The 20,179-nt window shown below is 38.7% G+C and overlaps 2 protein-coding genes across 6 annotated transcripts in view; both read left to right on the top strand.

The window, feature by feature from the left end:
* muc13b (mucin 13b, cell surface associated) overlaps positions 1 to 5,702 on the top strand; it is a 30,342-nt gene extending 24,640 nt beyond the window's left edge. For 2 of the 5 annotated variants that reach the window (XM_057825165.1, XM_057825164.1), the window contains exons 11-12: positions 3,030 to 3,306; positions 3,406 to 5,702. In XM_057825165.1, the coding sequence (XP_057681148.1) occupies positions 3,030 to 3,306; positions 3,406 to 3,633 (505 nt within the window). In that variant the 3' untranslated portion in view covers positions 3,634 to 5,702. Of the gene's footprint in view, positions 1 to 3,029; positions 3,311 to 3,374 lie in introns of all 5 variants that reach the window. The other 3 variants (XM_057825167.1, XM_057825168.1, XM_057825166.1) reach the window with 3 other exon arrangements.
* Positions 5,703 to 8,684: 2,982 nt separating this feature from the next.
* lrp2b (low density lipoprotein receptor-related protein 2b) overlaps positions 8,685 to 20,179 on the top strand; it is an 88,554-nt gene continuing 77,059 nt past the window's right edge. Inside the window, exons 1-12 of the mRNA XM_057826799.1 lie at positions 8,685 to 8,921; positions 11,546 to 11,656; positions 12,044 to 12,166; positions 12,239 to 12,355; positions 12,598 to 12,708; positions 13,876 to 13,992; positions 14,068 to 14,184; positions 16,774 to 16,917; positions 17,222 to 17,338; positions 17,414 to 17,542; positions 19,145 to 19,314; positions 19,376 to 19,599. Coding sequence (XP_057682782.1) covers positions 8,855 to 8,921; positions 11,546 to 11,656; positions 12,044 to 12,166; positions 12,239 to 12,355; positions 12,598 to 12,708; positions 13,876 to 13,992; positions 14,068 to 14,184; positions 16,774 to 16,917; positions 17,222 to 17,338; positions 17,414 to 17,542; positions 19,145 to 19,314; positions 19,376 to 19,599 — 1,547 coding nt within the window. The 5' untranslated portion in view covers positions 8,685 to 8,854. The remainder of the gene's footprint in view (positions 8,922 to 11,545; positions 11,657 to 12,043; positions 12,167 to 12,238; positions 12,356 to 12,597; positions 12,709 to 13,875; positions 13,993 to 14,067; positions 14,185 to 16,773; positions 16,918 to 17,221; positions 17,339 to 17,413; positions 17,543 to 19,144; positions 19,315 to 19,375; positions 19,600 to 20,179) is intronic.

Raw genomic sequence — 20,179 nt, 5'->3', positions numbered from 1 at the left:
GAATTGTTTACCACAGATGTTGACAAAAGCTTTGCCCCGGGACATAAATTACACTTTACATGCACGTTCTTTCCTTTAATTTCGACCAACTTGAAATAGTGTTTATATCTCCACCTCGTAAAGGACAAATTTTCCTCTCAGTGGTCTGCCATCATATCCCTCTGCATCTGTTTTGCGTGTGTGTGTTTGCCGCACGCGCTGTTCCGGTTTTTGTGTGAAAACACCGGCTCTGATTGGTTTACCATGACACATGACTCTAACCCTCAGCCAATCACAATCACTTCCATCGCATCTATCCAGGGGGTGCATTCAGGTAGCCTCTTCCCCCTACTCCTCCCGTCACCCTCAAAGCGTCTCCCGTCCTCAAGATGGAAGCAGCATTCTTGCTGGCTGACAGTGGGGGATGGGAACGAGGCTAGCATTCAGTTGTAGCAAACATAGAAATGTTAGCAAGCTTTGGAAAGCATTGTCTAATTGAATGAGCAGGGACAAACAGCCTGGAGTGATAAGAAGTATGTGCGCTTTGCTCGAACCTGAACACACCGCAAGTCTTGGATGACAAATAAACAGAGCAGAGTAGATTCGCTACGGCTGATAGTTTCTTCAATATATTCAGAGTAAGTAACGCAGCGCTTTTGACCGTCAGTAACGGTAACATTAGATTACCCCGTTACTGAAAAAAATATTGCCGTTATGTAACGGCGTTATTTATAACGGCGTTATTCCCAACACTGATCATCGATGTCAACTACGCTACGGCAAACTGCTACAAAAATCATTTTTATGACACAATTTCAATCGTTATGGATCTGTTTGATTTTTGAATACCTTTTGACAAGAGTCATTTATAGCAACACTTGGTAACTTTTCAGTTTTTGTCGATTTTAGCGACTTCGGTGGACAAAAGCTGTTGTGTTTTGCCTAAAAGCCTAAGTTCAGAATTTTTTACATTAGGCTTAATCATCGGGTTAGCGGGGGTTTAATTTGTCGGTGGTGTTTATTTCAACAAATTCCGTGCAGTTTGTAAGTTATTTGTTAGTTTCAGGGCTCTGGAGTGGCTAAGCTAGCGCGAGTCAATGGGGCCAACTTAGCATGCCAATAAAAAAACGAAACAGATCAGCGAAAGGATCCAACATAGTCAAATAAATTCAAAATGCAGATCATTGTTCCAAAACAATGTCACAAAAAACAGCTGTAATTCAAATTCAATCTGCAGAACTATTTTTAGATGCGTAATATGACTACAACAGAGAGGAATGCTTCGGCCACTTCCTCTCACGCTGCATTCAAGGAAGGTGGGAAGTCAGACTTATCCCGCTCGGAGGGTACAAGTTGCTACCTCAAAGCATTCCAAGCGAATTTAAACAGCAAAAATGGCTGATCGCGACAAGTTGTTTTTTACTTTTGGCCATCAAAAGACATTTTGACCTCCGGCCAACCTGCCTTCTCGTAAGCGATCAAATAGTGGAGGCGTTCAAATGATATTTTTCCCAGATTGGAGGTTGGAGACTCTGACTTCCCACCTTCCTCGAATGCATCATCAGTCTGCTGAGTTAACTGACGGCGGGCAACATGGCGAAATGTGCATTTAGAGGCTGTGGAAACAGACAGAAAAAATGGGCAAAGGAAAGTTTCCACCTTCCCGATGAATAACGAAGAACAATATAAACTGATTACTTGCTGCTGGCTATGACGTAAAAAATCAGCATCGACAAAAAAAAACATGATATCACTCCGCCCTTCTCCTCTGCAGAGCTTCTGAATTACAAATGTTGCTGTTCATACTTCAATTATTGACATGCAATGGTAAGTTTCAATAACTTTATCCTGAAAACATAGCCAACACTATTGATTGTATGGGTCATCGATGATTTTCATGTGTGCATATGTTGTTTTTTATTGGCATGCTAAGTCGGCCCAAATGACTAGCACTAGCTTAGCCACTCCGGAAACCTGACACTAACAAATAACAAACAAACTACACGGAATTTGTTAAAATCAACTTCACCGACTAATTAAACCCTTGCTAACTCAAAGATTAAGACCGAACTTCTGAACTTCCCCTTTAAGAAAGACTGCGGTTCCCATGAGGAACACCGCACACCCGCACAGTGTCGTAAAATCATCAATCTATCCCTCCTCAAAGTTCATTTGTGGCGGTGAAAGCGATACAGACCCCCACAAGATATAAAAAATGTGTCAATCAACTAGTTTTCAGTCGACATATTATCACAAATGTTATGAAAATATTTTATAAAGGTTGAAAGTTACCTACTGTTGCTTTAATTTATGTGGGGGAAAATGGTGACAGTGGCACTTTAAGTCCAGATCAAGACTTTTGGGGGTATGAGGACCAATATCAAGACAGAAAAAAAGACCGAAACTCAGATTGAACCAAAAGTAAAAGTACCTCCAAAAATTAACCTACCTTCATGCATTCAATGGCCTACAGCAGGGGTGCAGGATTTCTTTCCAAAAAACAGGACGACAGCTTTGCACCAATCTGGTGTCTTACAAGTGTAATCAGTTGATTGTCATCAGGTGCTGCTGGTTTTAGTAGAAACCTAGTTGGTTAAAACGTCTATGCTCGATCGGTAGGAACAAAAACCAGGAGCCACACCGGTTCTTGAGGACTGGTTCGCGCACCCCTTGCCAACAGTATCTTTGTAGTGTCAAAAAAAAAAAAACTGAATAGGTTTTCTGCTCAAGACCCCAAGCGGGACCTGACCAAGATTTACCCGAAATCGGGATTCACTGAGGTTAAGTCAAGATCAAGACTTTCCGGACAAGACCAGGACTTGCTCGAAATCAGCAATCACTGAGATTTAAGTCAAGAGCTAGACTTTTGGGAGTCAAGACCAGAAACCGAAAGAGTTGAAATCAAGACTGAATCTTTTTGGGAATTGAGTCCAACACCAAACCAAGACCTTCAAAATTTGTCTTGACCCAAGACCAGTCTCGAGTGTACAACAAAAACTACCATTCACCCACATGATGTTTTGTAATCTGTCTTCTGATGATCCTGTTAGATCCCCAAAGAAGACCTCCAAGAGAAGTAAAGGTTTAGACGCCAGGAACACCAACATGATCAACGTTTCTGATCGAGATCCTCTCGTTACGAGTTTGCCGACCAATCACCGGGATCCTCCTGTTAAGAAGGAACCCGCCATGGGAGTAAAACCATTCCCCAATGGAGGTGTACCCAAGATCCCGCGAGCCACAGCCGCCAGTGCCTGGGATAGCGGCACCAACCTGGAGATGACACCTAGCAATAGCCGCCAGAACTTGGTGAATTCGGGGCGGAGTGTGAGTATGTCTTCAGATTTTGTCCGGAAACATTTTGTAAATGCAATTGTACCACAATTTGCTTTCAGGGGGAAATAACTGAATATTCTTGAACGACAGGCGCTCAATGAAAACTATGAGGAAATACGCGATAGTCCATACAACCAGCCACGCAACCAAACCAACCCCTACACCCAACCGAGGCCCCTGAACAACCCGTACGCAGAATCCCGAGCAGGCAACAACCCTTATGCCCAGAGTCGTCCTCAGACCAACCCGTACGCTCGGAACCAAGGGCAGGCGAATCCCAACTTCTCAGACGATGATGGGAGGCCATTCAGCTACTGAGGAATCTGTTCCTCGTCAGCAATAGCAATACAAAAGACAAGAACTGCTCAGGGATTTTGCAGTAGATGAAATATGTTAAGGTGCTAAACATCGCGCCAGGGGGAATTCCAGTCCATCTTCTTCTATGCTGCAAAATAAATTTATTCCGTTTTATTGTTTTTGACCTTGCTTTTCATGTTCATTGGCCACAAAATGTCTTCCATTCTTTGCCTTTCTACCTGTTTGGAAAGTATGTAATGCATATTTTGGGAAAGTATAAAATGCATATTTTGTATATTAATGTACATTTAATGTCTTTGCTTTCTCATTTTTGGGGAGGTTATATTTAAAGAGAACACAATATAGTGTAATTTAAACGATATTTAGAGGGAGCTGACCTATTTTTATATTCAAACACATCTTGTAGTGTGATTGTCTAATTATCACCCATTCTCCTCCATGTTCTGTTGTCCTGCTTACATGTTAAAGGGACTGTACCGTAAATCATACAACACACGCTTTAATTACTGTAGTATTTTGAATAATGAACGTTTTTTTACTGCTTTACTGTTCTTAACTTTGTTCACATTTGCACATGAAAGTACATCAAACTATTGACTTGGCAAATTATGCTTACGTTTAGAGGGAGCTAGTGATCCACCAGCGACACCTTTAGAGACTCAAAATTACATGATAGGTTTACCACTATTATATTCATCAAGCTATTGTACTGTAAAAATATGATTCACTAAATGCTATGAACTGTTTGCGTCCTCATTTTTTTAAGCTCGTGACCCGAGTACAAAAGCTATAGAATCTTGATTTAAGAAACATATAAAGCAATATACCTTTGTGCTTTAGTGCACTCAAGGATTGTGATGTGTAACAAGGTCACATGCTGTAAAGCACTCACTGTTAGTGTGATTGTGCAATAATTTGTGTGTGAATGGATTTTATGGGGCTTCAATGATATATTTTTAATTGCTTTGGGATGTTGGAAGATTGTGTGACACACAATACTAAAATAACTCTTTAGGCATTAGAAGTTCAAAAGGAATGGATGTAAAAAAGTTGCAAAGTCCGCTAGTTTAATGCTAACACTTCAACTCACAATATAAACCTTAAATAAGAAATAATTGTACAAAAGCATGTTTTCAGCCGATTCTGGTTTTAAATTACTGTTGAACTAACATAAAGGGCAAGGAAGTTGATAAAACAATTTCATAACTTTGGCCTTAAGTCCACTAGCGTATTGCTAAACCATTAACATATGATCTTAAATTACATACAGTATATTTGAAGACAATGTTTTTGCCACTCCTTTTTTATGTTTACTATCAAACTTACCAAAAACTCAAGAAAATTTAAGTAAACGTATAAAACAATTTCATAACTTTGGCATAAAGTCCGCTAGCTCATGCTAAACCACTAACACATCCTATAAACCTTATTCTGCATATATTTAAAGACAGAAATAATCTGTGCCAGTCCTTGTTGAAGTTTACTGTCAAACTTAACAAAACCCAGGAAAATTAAACTAATAATACAATTTCATAACTTTGGCCGTAAGTCCACTAGCTTATTGCTAAACCATTAACACATGCTATGAACCTTAAAAGAATGTATATTTGAAGACAAACATGTTTTGTGCCACTCCTTGTTGAAGTTTACTGTCAAACTTACAAAAACCCAAGAAAATTAAACAAATAAAACAATTTCATAAGTTGGCCTAAAGTCCACTAACTTTTGCTAAACCATTTACACATGCTATAAACGCTAAACTACATATATTTGAATTGAAGACAGCAATGTTTTGTGTCACTCCTTGTTGAAGTTTACTGTCAAAAACTCAAGAAAATTAAACTAATAAAACAATTTCAGAACTTTGCCCTAAAGTCCGCTAGCTTATTACTAAACCATTACCAAATGCTATAAACCTTAAACTACATATATTTGAAAATAAACATGTTTTGTGCCACTTCTTGTTGAAGTTTACTATCAGCCGTGACAAAAACCCAAGAAAACTCAAGTAAACTACTAAAACAATTTCATGACTTTGGCCTAAAGTCCGCTAGCTTATTCCCAAACCATTAACACATGCTATAAACTTGTTAACATGCTTATAAACTACATATGTTCATGTTTTGTGCCATGCCTTGTTGAAAATTACTGTCAAACGTAACAAAAACCCAAGAAATTTAACTAATAAAACTATTTCATAATTTTAGCCTTAAGTCTGCTAGCTTATTGCTAAACCATTATTAACACATGCTATACACCTTAAACAGCGTATATTTATATGTTTTGTGCCACTGTTTTTTTTTTTTTCACGTTTATTGTCGAACTTAACAAAAAAACAAGAAAATTAATATAACACTTTCATAACTTTTGCCATTAACTCATGCTGTGAAAACAATGTATATTTGAAGGCAAGCATGTTTTATGCCACACTTTGTTGACGCTTACTGTCGAACATAACAAAATTCCCCAAACAATTAAAGTAAACTTATCAAACAATTTCATCACTTTGGCCTAAAGTCCGCTAGCTTATTGCTAAACCATTAACACATGCTATAAACCCTAAACTAGATATATTTGAAGACAAAACTGTTTTGTGCCACTCCTTGTTGAAGTTTACTGTCATACTTAACCGAAACCGCAAAAAATTAAACAAATAAAACAATTTCATAACTTTGGCCTCATGTCCGCTAGCTTATTGCTAAACCGTTAACACATACTATAAACCTTAAACAGCGTATATTTAAAGACAAACATGTTTTCTGCCACTCTTTGTTCAAGTTTATTGTGAAACTTAACAAAATTCCAAGAAAATAAACTAATAAAACAACGGCATAGCTTTGCTTTCAAGTCTTCTAGCTAACACATTAAATGTTATAATGCTAAGGATGTAATGTTTTAATACAGGTCTCAAGCATTAGATTTTGCATTTATTAGTAAAACGTGTCATTTTAGCTCATTAATTCAGCTATGGCGGAAAACACTCAGGTGACTTGAAGTTCCGCTCTGAGACCCCCAATTTGGCCAACTTTCAGAATTGTCCGATATGCATGTCTGATACATAATTGGAAAGTTTAAAATCTCAATTTTCTGGGGGAAGAAAATTTTTGAACAGGTGGCCATTTAAAAAAAAAAAAAAAAAAAAATTCAAACAGCAAAACCCTATTTGAATGTGAGAGCATGAAAGAGCAGAATTAAAGACAGCATGATTTTAACGAGATATTATCGCGTACTTATCTTGTTTCGATCCATAAACTCCATGTAGCATGTATCACTGAGTGTCAAAACACAGCTGTGAATGGCCAAAGATAGATTTTTGGGGGATTTTATGGGTGAAACATGGTAATATAACAAGGGTAGCGATGCAAGAATCTTAGACATCAAGGCATGGTCGAGATTTTCTTTTTATTAATATATTTACCCTTTTAAACGTTTTTTTTTTTTTTTTTCCTTTGTTTGGATCGATTATTTATCATCTAACACATCGGAAAAAAAACGGTAACAAAAATATACAATAGCGATAGTTATGAGGTAGATATCCGTGACTTTTTTTTACGGACGCCATTTTTTTCATTGAGACATAATTAGTTTTAAAGTTTGAAATATGCGAGTGAATAATTTTTTAAAGTAGTTTTTTTTTTTTTTTAAATATTAAACATCAATTAATGATTCTAAGGTAAAAATGACAGACATTTTTGAATAATAAGTATAATTAATTACTTTCGTTTTATGGCTGGGTTGAAACAAAAGCGCTTGCGCGACGTCTGTAAACGGGGGTGTCCAGGGTAAAACGGACGAATTAAAAATAGTTTGGGGGCTTAATGCTCTATGAATCTGCTATGGCAGCATGTACACCTATTGTTCTACCAAACACAACAGTTGTTTTGGCCTAAAATACAGCAGTTTCTTTTAAAGTGGAGTGCAAGAGCAGAAACTGCATTTTTAGTCTTGCCTGTGTTTTCCACCATGCACTCCTCTTTAAAATAAACTGCTGTATTTTAAGCCAAAAGAACTGTTGTGTTTGATAGAACAATATGTCTATATGCTGCCATAGCAGATTCATGGCGCATTAAGCCCCCGAACTATTCATAATTAATTTGTCCCTTTTACCCTGGAAACCCCCGTTTACAGACGTCGCGGAACCGCTTGTGTCAACCCAGCCATAAAAAGAAGTAATTATGTTTATTAATCAAAATGTCTGTCATTTTTTATCTTAGAATCATTAATTGATGTCTAATATTTCGTTTAAAAAAAAAAAAAAAAAACGGCTTTAAAAAATTATTCACTCGCATATTTTAAACTTTTAAACAAATGACATCACAATGACAAAAATGGCATCTGTAAAAAAGTCACGGATATTTACCTCAAAACTATCGATTAATTGTATTTTTTTTGTTACTGTCGCATTTTCCCCAATATGTTAGATGATAAATAATCAATCCAAACAAAGAAAAGTTGAAAAAACTTTTAAAAGGGTAAATATATGAAAAAGAACATTTCGACCACTCCTTGATGTCTGCGATTTCTGCATCACGACCCTTGTTATATTACCATGTTTCACCCATAAAATTCCCCAAAAATCCAGCTATGGCCATTCACATCTGTGTCTTAACACTCAATTATACATGCTACATGGAGTTTTTGGGTTGAAACAAGGTAAAGACGCAATAATATCTTGTTAAAATCATGTCATCTTTAATTCTGCTCTCGCCTCCAGTTAGAGTTTTGCTGTTTACATTTTTTTTTTTTTAAATGCCCTCTTGTTCAAAAATGTTCTTCCCCCATAAAATAGAGATTTTAGGCTTTCCAAAGATGTATCACACATGCATATGGGACAATTTTGAATTTTGGTCAAATTGGGGGTCTCAGAGCAGAACTTCAAGCCACCTGAGTGTTTTCCGCCATGTGTTTTGATTTCTGCGTAAATACTTGTCAAGGTGCCGTTTCCTTTCAACCAAAGCTCGTGGCCCTTTTCTTGCTGATGTCAACAACATGCCGACAGGTAAAAGTTAATCTTAGATCAAGTTTATGTAAAGTGCCTGAGCCATAAAAATTGTTGCATCCTTCTCAGAGGTCGATATTGGTGAGCTTTTCTCTGCGCTTCACACTTCATCTCCATCCTCGGACCTCTTCACCGACACTTTTTAAGAGAAGCGCCTGAAATTGTTTTCATCTATGAGTAGGCTCGTGATAAGTGAACCGCTTGCCTGAAGATTCATCGGCGATGGACTTGGCGGGTCTTCGGCTTTTGACGCTTTTGACGCTTTTGCAAGGAATTCACACAGCTCGAGGTATAGGATGAAAAATGTTTTCAAATCATTTCGTCAATCAAAATGCTGAAAGGAATTTTTAAAGCATTCTTATATTCTTCAATTTGTGATTTTAAGGATTATTCCAGTTTATAAAAAAATATAGCGCACATGGTTTCATGTGTTAACTTGCTGTGCCAAATAAATTGAAAATTTGCATGTTAACATTTTAACGTGCTAGTTTTCAAACATTGTTAAGCTTTGCGTTAAAAGGCAACACCTCATGTTTTGATGTGAAAATTGATATATTAAAATGACCCAAAAAAAATCACGTTTTATCCGATGAATTGTAACAAAATAACAAGATTCACATGCTTACGTACTGTATTTCATGCAACAACCTTAGCGTTAGCATGTCCTAATTATCATGACAAAACACCATAATTTGACTTTCTTTTCTGACAAGGAATGTCTTATAAATCAATATTAACTTTCAATGTCATTGACGGCTATAGGCATCGAATCCATTTGAAGTGGAAAGGGCTTAAACGCCGATTTTGGGGAGTTTTAAGAAGTTTTCAGAGTCGGAATGACCCAGTTAATAAACTTTTGAAACTGAATGGTGGCATGCTCCAAAATAAATTCTACTTTTTGGGCTGAAAGCACAACCAACTTATAACCAGAGGTGGGTAGTAACGCGTGCGGCGTTATATTTACTTGAGTAACTTTTTGGGAAAAATGCACTTCTTCACTCTTACTCGACTACTTTGGGCTAATTTGGAGTGGTTAAATTTTTCCTCTTTATTCTACATATTGACTTTATTTTTTGCCAGACATGCCGACAGTGGCTGTCTCAGTTTCACCAATGTGACGTTGCAACAATTACCACATTACTCCATTATACCACTTAAAAGGTAACAATGTTTTTTCTCCACTAGAGGGCACTCATGCTCTTTGCACAGACAATGGTTCATAGTGTGGCTGAATTTGATGATTTTTGTATATGTTTGTTGTATGTATGTGTGTTATGTGAGTATTTAAACTAGTTTTTCCCAACTCTGCTTATAAAATTTGATTTTCTTCGATCCCTGCGCAATAACCAGAACGACTTTGTTTACACTTGCATGTTGTCCGCATGACTGAAGTTACAAGCTCGTGAATTGCGGATCCAAAGTACGCATAGTCCCGTTTGCCATTTTTGCTGAATCATTTTGACTCTCGCAAATAAACTCCCCAAATCACATGTTTTGAGAGCAGAAGCGCTCATAAAGCGGCGTCGTAAACGCGCCGCCATAAACAAACTCAGTCGTCTGAAAATTGGAGGAAATCCAGAGAGAATCATCTGATTCAGTGACGCGCCAGAAAAAATCGCTAGAATTCGGTGGGTTTCTTTGATTTTTGCAGCAGGGCCGAGAATGAAAAGTGGTAGTTAGTATGTCGCAAAATTGATTTTTTACCCATGTGGCAAAATGTATTTTGGCATGTGGCATTTTCTGGGGTATTTGCCATGTGGCAAAATGTATTTTAGCATGTGGCATTTTTTTTTGCCATGTATTTTTTTTTCATGTGGCAAAATGGATTTTGGGATAGTCTGACTTGGGTGCCAGTTGAACGTCAATGCGCTGTCATGGTAAGTGTATGGTCAAAAATCAGAGCCACATATGGTTTTCTGCCATTTAAAATGAATGGAAAATTTGGTCGTGTATAGCAGTCAATGGCACAGATGTGCATGGCCTGCAAAAATGCCTCGTGGAAAAAAGAAATGCCACATAGCCAAATTAGTTTTGCCACATACCAACAAAAAAAAAACATGCCACATGCCAAAACCCAGTTTGCCACATACCCCCAAAAAATGCCACATGGCACGAAATGTCACATGCCAAAATACATTTTGCCACATGGCAAAAATAAATGCCACATGGCCAAATCAATTTTGCCACGTACCAAAAAAAATGCCACATCACAAAAAAATAAATGCCATATGGCAAAATCACTTTTGCCACATACCAAAATAAATGCCACATGGCAAGAAAAAAAGTGCCACATGCCAAAACCCAATTTACTACATACCCCAAAAAAATGCCACATGGCAAAAAAATCCCACATGACAAAATACATTTTGCCACATGGCAAAAAAAAAATACTACATGGCAATAAAGTTTGCCACATACCAAAAAAAAAAAAGAAAATGCCACATGCCAAAATACATTTTGCCACATGGCAAAATCACTTTTGCCACATACCCCCAAAAAAAACCTCATGGCAAAAAAGTGCCACATGCAAAAACCTATTTTGCCACATAGCAAAAAAAAAAAAAAGCCTAATGACAAAATACATTCTGCCACATGGCAAAAAAAATGCCACATGGCAAAATCAATTTTGCCACATTCCAAAAAAAAAAGACACATATCAAAATCCGTTGTGCCACATACAAAAAAAAATGCCACATGACAAAAATAAATGCCACATGGCCAAATCAATTTTGCCACATAAAAAAAAAAAATGCCACATGACAAAATACATTTTGCCACATAGCAAAAAAAAAAAATCCACATGGCCAAATCAATTTTGCCACATACCAAATATCACTTTTCATTCTTGCTCTCTCGATTTTTGACGCGGAGATGGTGTAAAATCACGTTTTTGGTATGTGTTTTTTCCCACAGGGAGTTGTGGAAACGAGCAGTTTGAGTGCCTCAGTGGACAGTGCATCGACATCAGTTGGAAATGTGACGGAACCAAAGACTGCACAGACGATTCCGATGAGCTCAACTGTCGTGAGTATTCAAATCTCCATGTGGATCCGTTTCATTTCATTGATTAAGGTGACCAAATGTCCTCTTTTGCCTGGACATGTCCACTTTTCACATCCTGTCCGGAGCGTCCGGCGGAGTTTTATAAATTTATGAAAATGTCCGGTATTCGTTATTTTTCACGGGACCAATTAGCATGTGTTGACTGACGCTTTTGCACAAACTACTACTTACTATGCTCCTGTGACGTGTTCCCAGAGAGCCTGCCCAGTTGCTAAGACGTTTATTATGATCAATACGTATATAATGCAATGCTCATGGAGCCAAAAGAGTAATTATCAAGTGTCCTCTTTTTTGAAAATCAAAATATGGTCACCCTATCATCGAACAATCTCATTTTTTGAATTTCAGCTTCTCCAACATGCAACTCACAGCAGTTTAAATGCGTGACGAGCGGGGAATGCATCTCCTCGGCTTTCGTGTGTGACGGCGAGAAAGACTGCGAGGACGGTTCGGATGAACAACGAGAATGTGGTATGGAGAGATGAAGTGTGATTAGGTTTTCAAGAATTTGATTCTTCATTGTGTTTTTGTGGAATTAAATAGGCAGTCGGACCTGCAGTCCAGACCAGTTCACCTGCCACGAAGGCCAGTGCATCCCTGCCAAATACAAATGCGACCATGTGAAGGATTGTGTGGACAACTCTGATGAAAATAACTGCAGTAAGACAACATACAAGCAGTGATTTTAGTCAGAAATGATTTGTAATTAAATAATACATTGAATTTTATCTCAATGGCCGCCATTGACGGTGAGAGACATCCAATTCATCCGGTTATTAGTGAGAAACTGATTGAAATTCACTGCAAAAGGATGGAAATAGCTACACATTTGGATGTCTATTATCGTCAATGGCGCTGAAAAAGCTCATGCAATTGAAAAATCAATCTTTTGTATTTTATAGACTACCCACAGTGCACTGAGAAGACGTGTGCCAATGGTGCTTGTTACAACAACTCTCAGCATTGCAATGGAATCAAAGACTGCAGAGATGGTTCGGACGAATATAACTGTAGTAAGTCAAGAATTTTGTTAAATAATTTGACCACCACAAGAATCTTGCAGAGGAAAGGCCGAATTTTAAGAAGGGGATTCGATTCCACTTTATTAGTTCAGCGGGAAATGGCTGCTGAATGTTGTTGTTCCGCTCCTGTCCTGTAGGTGTCGGTAACGAGCTTTGCAAAAGGTGGTATGGCTGTAGAATTGAGGGTGAAGATGACGTAGTGTTTATTTTACGAACGCTTCGTATTGTGTATTTGGAAAAAAAAAAAAAAAAAAGTATTCCGTGAAATTGTTAGTTTAATGTTTTGTTTTTGGTCCAAGTTCCAAACATGTCAACTTCCGGGAAAGTACAGAATATGATTGCACCTAACCCGGAAGTTGGTCTAGTCCGTTAAATGGCGGACGAGTGACCAATTAAATTTGAAAAAGGCTAAGATGAACAACAACCGCTGGTAATTGTGTCATTTTTTTATTCAAATGATGTTGAAATATGCCAACAGCAAAAAAAACTCTTGTGTTGCTCAAATATTATTTTGGTTGTAGCTTGTTTTCATTTTAAATAATATGCTTATGCTGCATTCACATACTGTGGGAAAGATGAACTTTACCACGTTGGTAATTCCGAGTGCGTCCTGGTCATGTGCTTTTGTTGTCATAGCAAAAATTTGGTTTGTTGCGAGGCTAGAACTGTTTTATATCTATTAATTTATCTCCTACGACAAGAAAAGAATTCGTGAATGTGAGAAAGGTAAGCTTTTGTGTGTAACTGAACATTTATGGTTTGAAAAAAAAAAAGACTTGATGTGTACACTGATATATTGGTTCAAAAATGTGCAAATTGAAAATAAATCTTCTTTTAAAAACTTTATTTCTTACCATTCACAACCTCTTGTTCACGCCATTTTGAAAAGTGAAATGTCCACCCATCTCGGAAACTGGGGTATCATAACAAAATCCCAATTCTCAAGTAGAAAATACAATTTAAAGGGGCATTCACATGCAATTTTCCACTTGGCAAGTGGTATTTACCATAATTACGACACCAGATGAAGGCAGCATCACATCCCAAAGGAAGCCTATTTGTAATAGTAACTCTCAGCTGATCTACTCCACAGGTTAACAAACATCCCAGCAAATAACTCATACTTATTAATTTGCTGTGTTTATGACTGTTTTGCAGCCACCCACCATTGTCTCAACCATGAATTTCAGTGCGACAATGGTGTTTGCATCCCAAATTTCTTCTTGTGTGACCACTGGGACAACTGTGGCGACAACAGTGACGAGCGTGACTGCGGTAAAGCAACCAGTTTAAATACTCAGGTTTGAACTTGAAACTGCTCACGTGACTCTCGCCTGTTTTCCTTTGTAGTGTACGGCACCTGTCGCGGAGATGAGTTCACCTGCGCAAACGGGGCTTGTATTCCTCAACGCTGGGTTTGTGACCAGCTCAACGACTGCGGTGACTACAGTGATGAAAAAGACTGCGGTAAGGATTGGTCTGCCATTTCCGAGTCTTTGGACTAGGAGTTTAGCAATATATCGAAAAGGTGTTGTATCACAATACTTTGGAGCCTAAAAGGTTATTGATTGCTCCCACCAAGAATCGATATATAATTTTAAAAAGGTGTCACTGTTTGAAAAAAAAAAAAAAAACAGCAGGCTGCGACCAAAATCTTCCATTATAATAGTGTCTACGTTGGCTCACTGGCTGCCATTGATGGCGCTAGATATCCAATTCATTTTGATTGGATTGGACGTCTAGCGTCGTCAATGGCACTGAAACCAGAACATGTCTTGTGGGGATTTGCAGGTCACTTACTGTTCATTTTCAGGTATTTACAGGTTCATTCCTGTTCATTTTGAGTCCCTTCCTATTCCATTTGGGGACATTCTTGAGTCACTTCCTTTTCAGTAACCCAAAATATACAGGAAGTGAGCCAAAATCCATGGTAAATGACTCATAAATACCCCCAAAATCAACAGAAAGTGACCTGAAACCAATAGGAAGTTACCTGGTTATGCCCTAAAGTCAACATTAAGTGACCCGGATATGGCCCAGAATCAACAGGAAATGACCCAAAAAGTACAAAAAGTGAGCCAAAATCCATAGTAAGTGATTCGTAAATACTCCAAAATCAACAGAAAGTTACCTGAAATCAATAGGAAGTGACCTGGTTATGCCCTAAATCAACAGTACGTGACCCGGATATGGCCCCGAATCAATAGGAAATGACACAAAATGTTCAAAAAGTAAGCCAAAATCCATAGTATTTGACTCGTAAATACCTCAAGATCAACAGAAAGTTACCCGAAATCAATAGGAAGTTACCCGGAAATGCCCTAAAATCAATAGGGAGTGACCGATGAACAGAAAGTGACCCGGAAATGGACCAGAATAAAGAGGAAATGACTCAAAATGTACAAAAAGTGAGCTGAAATCAACAGGAATTGACCAGTGAACAGAAATTGACCCAGGAATCCCCAAGATCAACAGGAAATTAACCCAAAATCTACATGAAGTGAAACAAAATCCATAGTAAGTGCCTCGAAATACCCCAAAATCAACAGAAAGTGACTCGAAATCAATAGGAAGTAACCCGGAGATTGGCCCAGCATTAACAGAAAATGACCAAAATGTAGATGAATTGAGCAAAAATCCATAGTAAGTGACTCGTAATACCCCAAAATCAACAGCAAATGACCCGAAATCAATAGGAAGTTACCCGGAAATGCCCTAAAATCAACAGGAAGTGTCCAACGATCAGGAAGTGACCTGGAAATGGCCCAGAAGCAACAAGAGATGACCCAAAATTTACAAAACGTGAGCCAAAATCCATTGTAAGTGACTCGTAAATACCCCAAAATCATCAGAAAGTGACCCGAAATCAATAGCAAGTTACCCGTAAATGCCCTAAAATCAACAGGAAGTGACCAATGAACAGGAATTGATCCAGGATCAACAGGAAATGACCCAAAATGTACAGGAAGTGAGCCGAAATCAACAAAAGTAATCCGGAAATGCCCCCAAATCATCCCTCCCACTTCAAACGGATTGGACGTCGACTGGTGATAAACTCATTCCAATTCAGAGCAAAAGGATGAAAGTATCTTGTTTTTCTGTTGATTAGTTGTTTTGTAGAATGATTTCCTCACACATGTATCGATAATTGTTGTATCGCCCGAAGGAATCTGACCTTTTAGCCAGATTGCCGGAATCACGCCAGCCGCATGCCGGACCCGCGCTGGCGCATATCCGACAACCCGGCCAAAAGGCCAAACTCCGCACGTTCACCTTAGTCTTAACCCCTTGTACTGACTCCATTTTGAAAGCTGGAAAAAGGTTTCGAAGCACAAGTTGACAATTTATTCAGGTCGACAGCGATTATACAGCACAGAGGGACCCAAGCGAGGATTCAGGGTCACCATATCACAAGTCAACAAAAGGTTCTTGAGAAAAAAATGACAACGATTAGATAAACATTCAGTCTTTTTGAAGGCTCTAGCGGGGCGGGCTGTGGGCAGAAGAAGGGTGTGTTTGGGCGATGTTTAGGATTATTGTCTGTTTGTGGATTGGACAGGAAGATTCGGGAGTTACTGTTGTCATCGCAACAAGGGTTGTGGATTTTGCCACCTCAGCGTCAAAGGGGCTCTTGAAGTCTTATCAGTCGTGTTATCAGTTGGTGTTCCTTGTGTTGGGACAGGGCCTCCCGCCATTTGTTCTGGACTGTCCGGGAGAACTGATTGCGAGAGTTGGTGGTGCAGACGTGGGCTTGTCAGCATCAATCTTGCTCAGTCAGTTGCATGACGCACACGCTTAGTGATAAGAAGGCGTCATGTATCTCTTATGCCCTATATTCTGCTTGTTTTCCTTAAACTATGGTATAAATGCTATTTATTTTATATTGAGTATGTTAGAGTAATACAAACAGTCAAACAGTAAATACGGGAAACGATACTATTCCCTGATTGATTAAATTAAGTGTTTTAGAATATTGCAAACAGTTAGACGGTGCCTACGAGAAAATCTGCTTCACGCCATATCGTGATCCTTTTCTAAAACTGACAATGCTTGCAGACATTGACCACCGTGAGTGCTACCCTGGCGAGTGGGGCTGCCCGGGTTCCGCGGCTTGCATACCCGTGGGGAAAGTTTGTGACGAGAAGCCAGATTGTCCCGGTGGAACGGATGAGACAAACTCCACGACTGGGAAGAACTGCAGTAAGATTTAATTTCAATACAAGAATATTCCGAACTTCCGTAAAGGCTATAAAGCCAAGGTGCAAGGGTTATCTCCACTGTAAGCATTTCTAAAATTGTACTTGCTGAGATTTTGATACATCTCTTAAGTTTATTGCTACCCTTACAAACACTTGGTTTAACATTAACCCTCTTCAATGGCAATTTCACACGCATTATAGCCGTAATTTAGCCAACAAAGAATTGTATTGACACATCAGCAGCTGATTACAGCCGTTTAACAAGACATGTCAGTCAACTGGACTTTTATGGACATCCTCCGCAGGCCTGGATCGCTGCTCAGCCTTGAGCTGCGAATATCTGTGCCACGTGTCGCCACAAGGAGGCGCTTGCTACTGCCCTGATGGTTTCATTGTAGGGAATGACAGTCGCTCCTGTGTTGGTAAAATGACTATTCTCTGCCTCTGCGTGTGTACACAGTGAAAACAATGAGATTTGAGTGGATGTTTTCATGCAGACTACAACGACTGTCAAATCTGGGGGATTTGTGACCAGATATGCGAAGACCGGCCTGGGACGCATCGTTGTAGTTGTACCAGTGGATACATACTGGAGCTTGGTCATGTCTGCAGGGCCAATGTGTCAGGTACAGTGAGCCCTTGTTAGTTAAAGCGACTGTAATTTTCGGACGATAATGGCGCACCTGACTATAAGCCACCAACCACCAAATTTGACACGAAAATGGCATCTGTTCATTGTAGGGCTGTCAAACGATTAAAATTTTTAATTGAGTTGATTACAGCTTAAAAATTAATTAATCGTAATTAATCGCAATTAATCGCAATTCAAACCATCTATAATATATGCCATATTTTTCTGTAAATTATTGTTGGAATGGAAAGATAAGACACAAGATGGATATATACATTCAACATACGATACATAAGGACTATTTGTTTATTATAACAATAAATCAACAAGATGGCATTAACATTATTAACATTCTGTTAAAGCGATCCATGGATAGAAAGACTTGTTCTTAAAAGAAAAATGTTAGTAAAAGTTAGAGAAATTTTATATCAAAACCCCTCTTAATGTTTTCGTTTTAATAAAATTTGTAAAATTTTCAATCAAAAAAATAAACTAGTAGCCCGCCATTGTTGATGTCAATAATTACTTACACAATGCTCATGGATGCTGAAGCCTATAAAATCAGTTGCACCCAAGCACCAGCAGAGGGCGGCAAAACTCCATAAAACACAACAAGTGAGCGTTTCACTGTGTACAGTCATTTAAATCTCTGTGAGCGGGGCATCTGCGTTTATTGCATCAAATATTTTAACGTGATTAATTTAAAAAATTAATTAACGCCCGTTAACGCGATAATTTTGACAGCCCTAGTTCATTGATAAGCCGCATTGGACCATAAGACGCAGCTGTCCTGAATGTATTATAGGATATTTACACCAAAAGATATTAACCGGTAACACTATATTTTACAGCGTCATCATAATATTGTCATAAGATCAAATGACCCACCGTGAAGCTTTGAACCAATTGACTGCATAGCTTCATTGCATCAAGAAGCATTGCGGCTCTTGAACCACAGGTTGCTGACCCCTGGTCTAAGAGAGGTATTTAAGTACCCCTAAATACCCCTAAATCTCAAAAGAACTATCCAGAAACGTGCAGTGTGCATCATATTAATAAAATATATTTAAAAATAAGATACTGTACTTACCATCAATGCTGGTAGATGGTGAAAAAGGTACATTGAGAAAAATACACTCTACACTGTTACGTGACCAAAAAAAACAAACAAAAAAAACGGCAGTCAAGACTCCGATGTCGTAAAGTCGAAATAATCTAAGTCGTGTACGACATAACCTGAGGACTACCTGTATATCGTATTGTAAAAAATACCGGGTTATCGGTTAAAAAGTCATTATCTAGAACTTCAGTTCAGCCCTTCTCAGTTGTTTTTGTTCTTATAAGTTACCAGCAATGTTGAAACACAGGCCTTGAGTGCCTTCTTGTGGTTTAGTAGGAAAATAACGTGAAATTTTATGATATGGTAATAATTTAACTTATGAATTTACTTGTAAGTCGCATCCCCTGCCAAACTATGAAAAAGAAAAAACTATAGTCCTAGAAATACGGTAGTTTCTTCCAGTTAAAATGGATTGGACGTCTATTCCTGTCAATGTTTGTTAACAAGTGTCAATACATCATTTTTTTTTCTTCCCAGACGGACAGCCACATCTGATTTTCACAGACGGAGGCGACGTGATGATGGCCGACGTACACGGCCGCAACGTACGTATTCTGGTGCCGGCTCAGGGCAAAGGATCTGTGGTGGGCGTGGCCTACCACAGGCACAGCGAGACAGTCTTTTGGAGCGACACCGTCAAAAAGAAGGTAAGCCCCACCCGGTGACCTTTCACGCCAGAGCGTCATTTTCCTCTTTCTGGATTTGTAGGTGTTTTCCGCCAACTACAACGGCGGAAACATTAAAGAGGTTCTAACAGCGGCGGTTCACAATGTCCAAAACTTGGCGGTGGATTGGGTCAACTTTAAACTGTACGTTTTGGACGCGGCGGTGGAGCGTATCGACGCCTGCGACTTTGAGGGAGGGAATCGGGTCACGCTGATTGCGGAGAACCTGCTGAGTCCTCATGGACTCGTCCTGGACCCAACAGTCGGGTGGGTTTATATGCAGAATACTGCATTTCAGCTGCTAACACAGTTCTACACATATGATTAGAGTGTGACAATATATCAAAAAGGTGATGTATCGCGATACTTTGTCGACCAAAATTTTATCGATATGCTCCACCAGGAATTGATATATCGTTTTAAAAAGTTGTCACTGTTAAGAAAAAAAAAAAAAAGAAACCAGCAGATTGCTACTAAGAGCTGATTGCGGGATTTGGTGGTGCATACGTGGGCTTGTAGATGTCTTGCCTATCACCTGCTTCTCAGCGTCAATCTTGCTCAGTCAGCTGCATGACGAACGCGTTGGGTTTCCATGATCAGAAGGCGTCCTGTGTCTGTTCTGCCCTTTTCTGTCCATTATCTTCGCGCTGCAAATTCTAATCAATTTAAGTCCAACTGTTCATAATATCAAATATATTATGCTTGTTTTTCTTAAACTATGACATAAATGCTATCTATTTTATGGGTGTGTTAGACTAATACAAACAGTCAAAGAAGTAAAAACGAGAAAAGACGTTTCCTTAAATATATTTTAATAAATGGTTTTTAAGCACTCCAAATGTAATAA

The sequence above is a fragment of the Corythoichthys intestinalis genome, chromosome 21 (assembly GCF_030265065.1).
Source record: "Corythoichthys intestinalis isolate RoL2023-P3 chromosome 21, ASM3026506v1, whole genome shotgun sequence".
In the NCBI taxonomy this organism is placed as follows: Eukaryota; Metazoa; Chordata; class Actinopteri; order Syngnathiformes; family Syngnathidae; genus Corythoichthys; species Corythoichthys intestinalis.
This window is presented reverse-complemented; position numbering and strand designations above follow the sequence as displayed.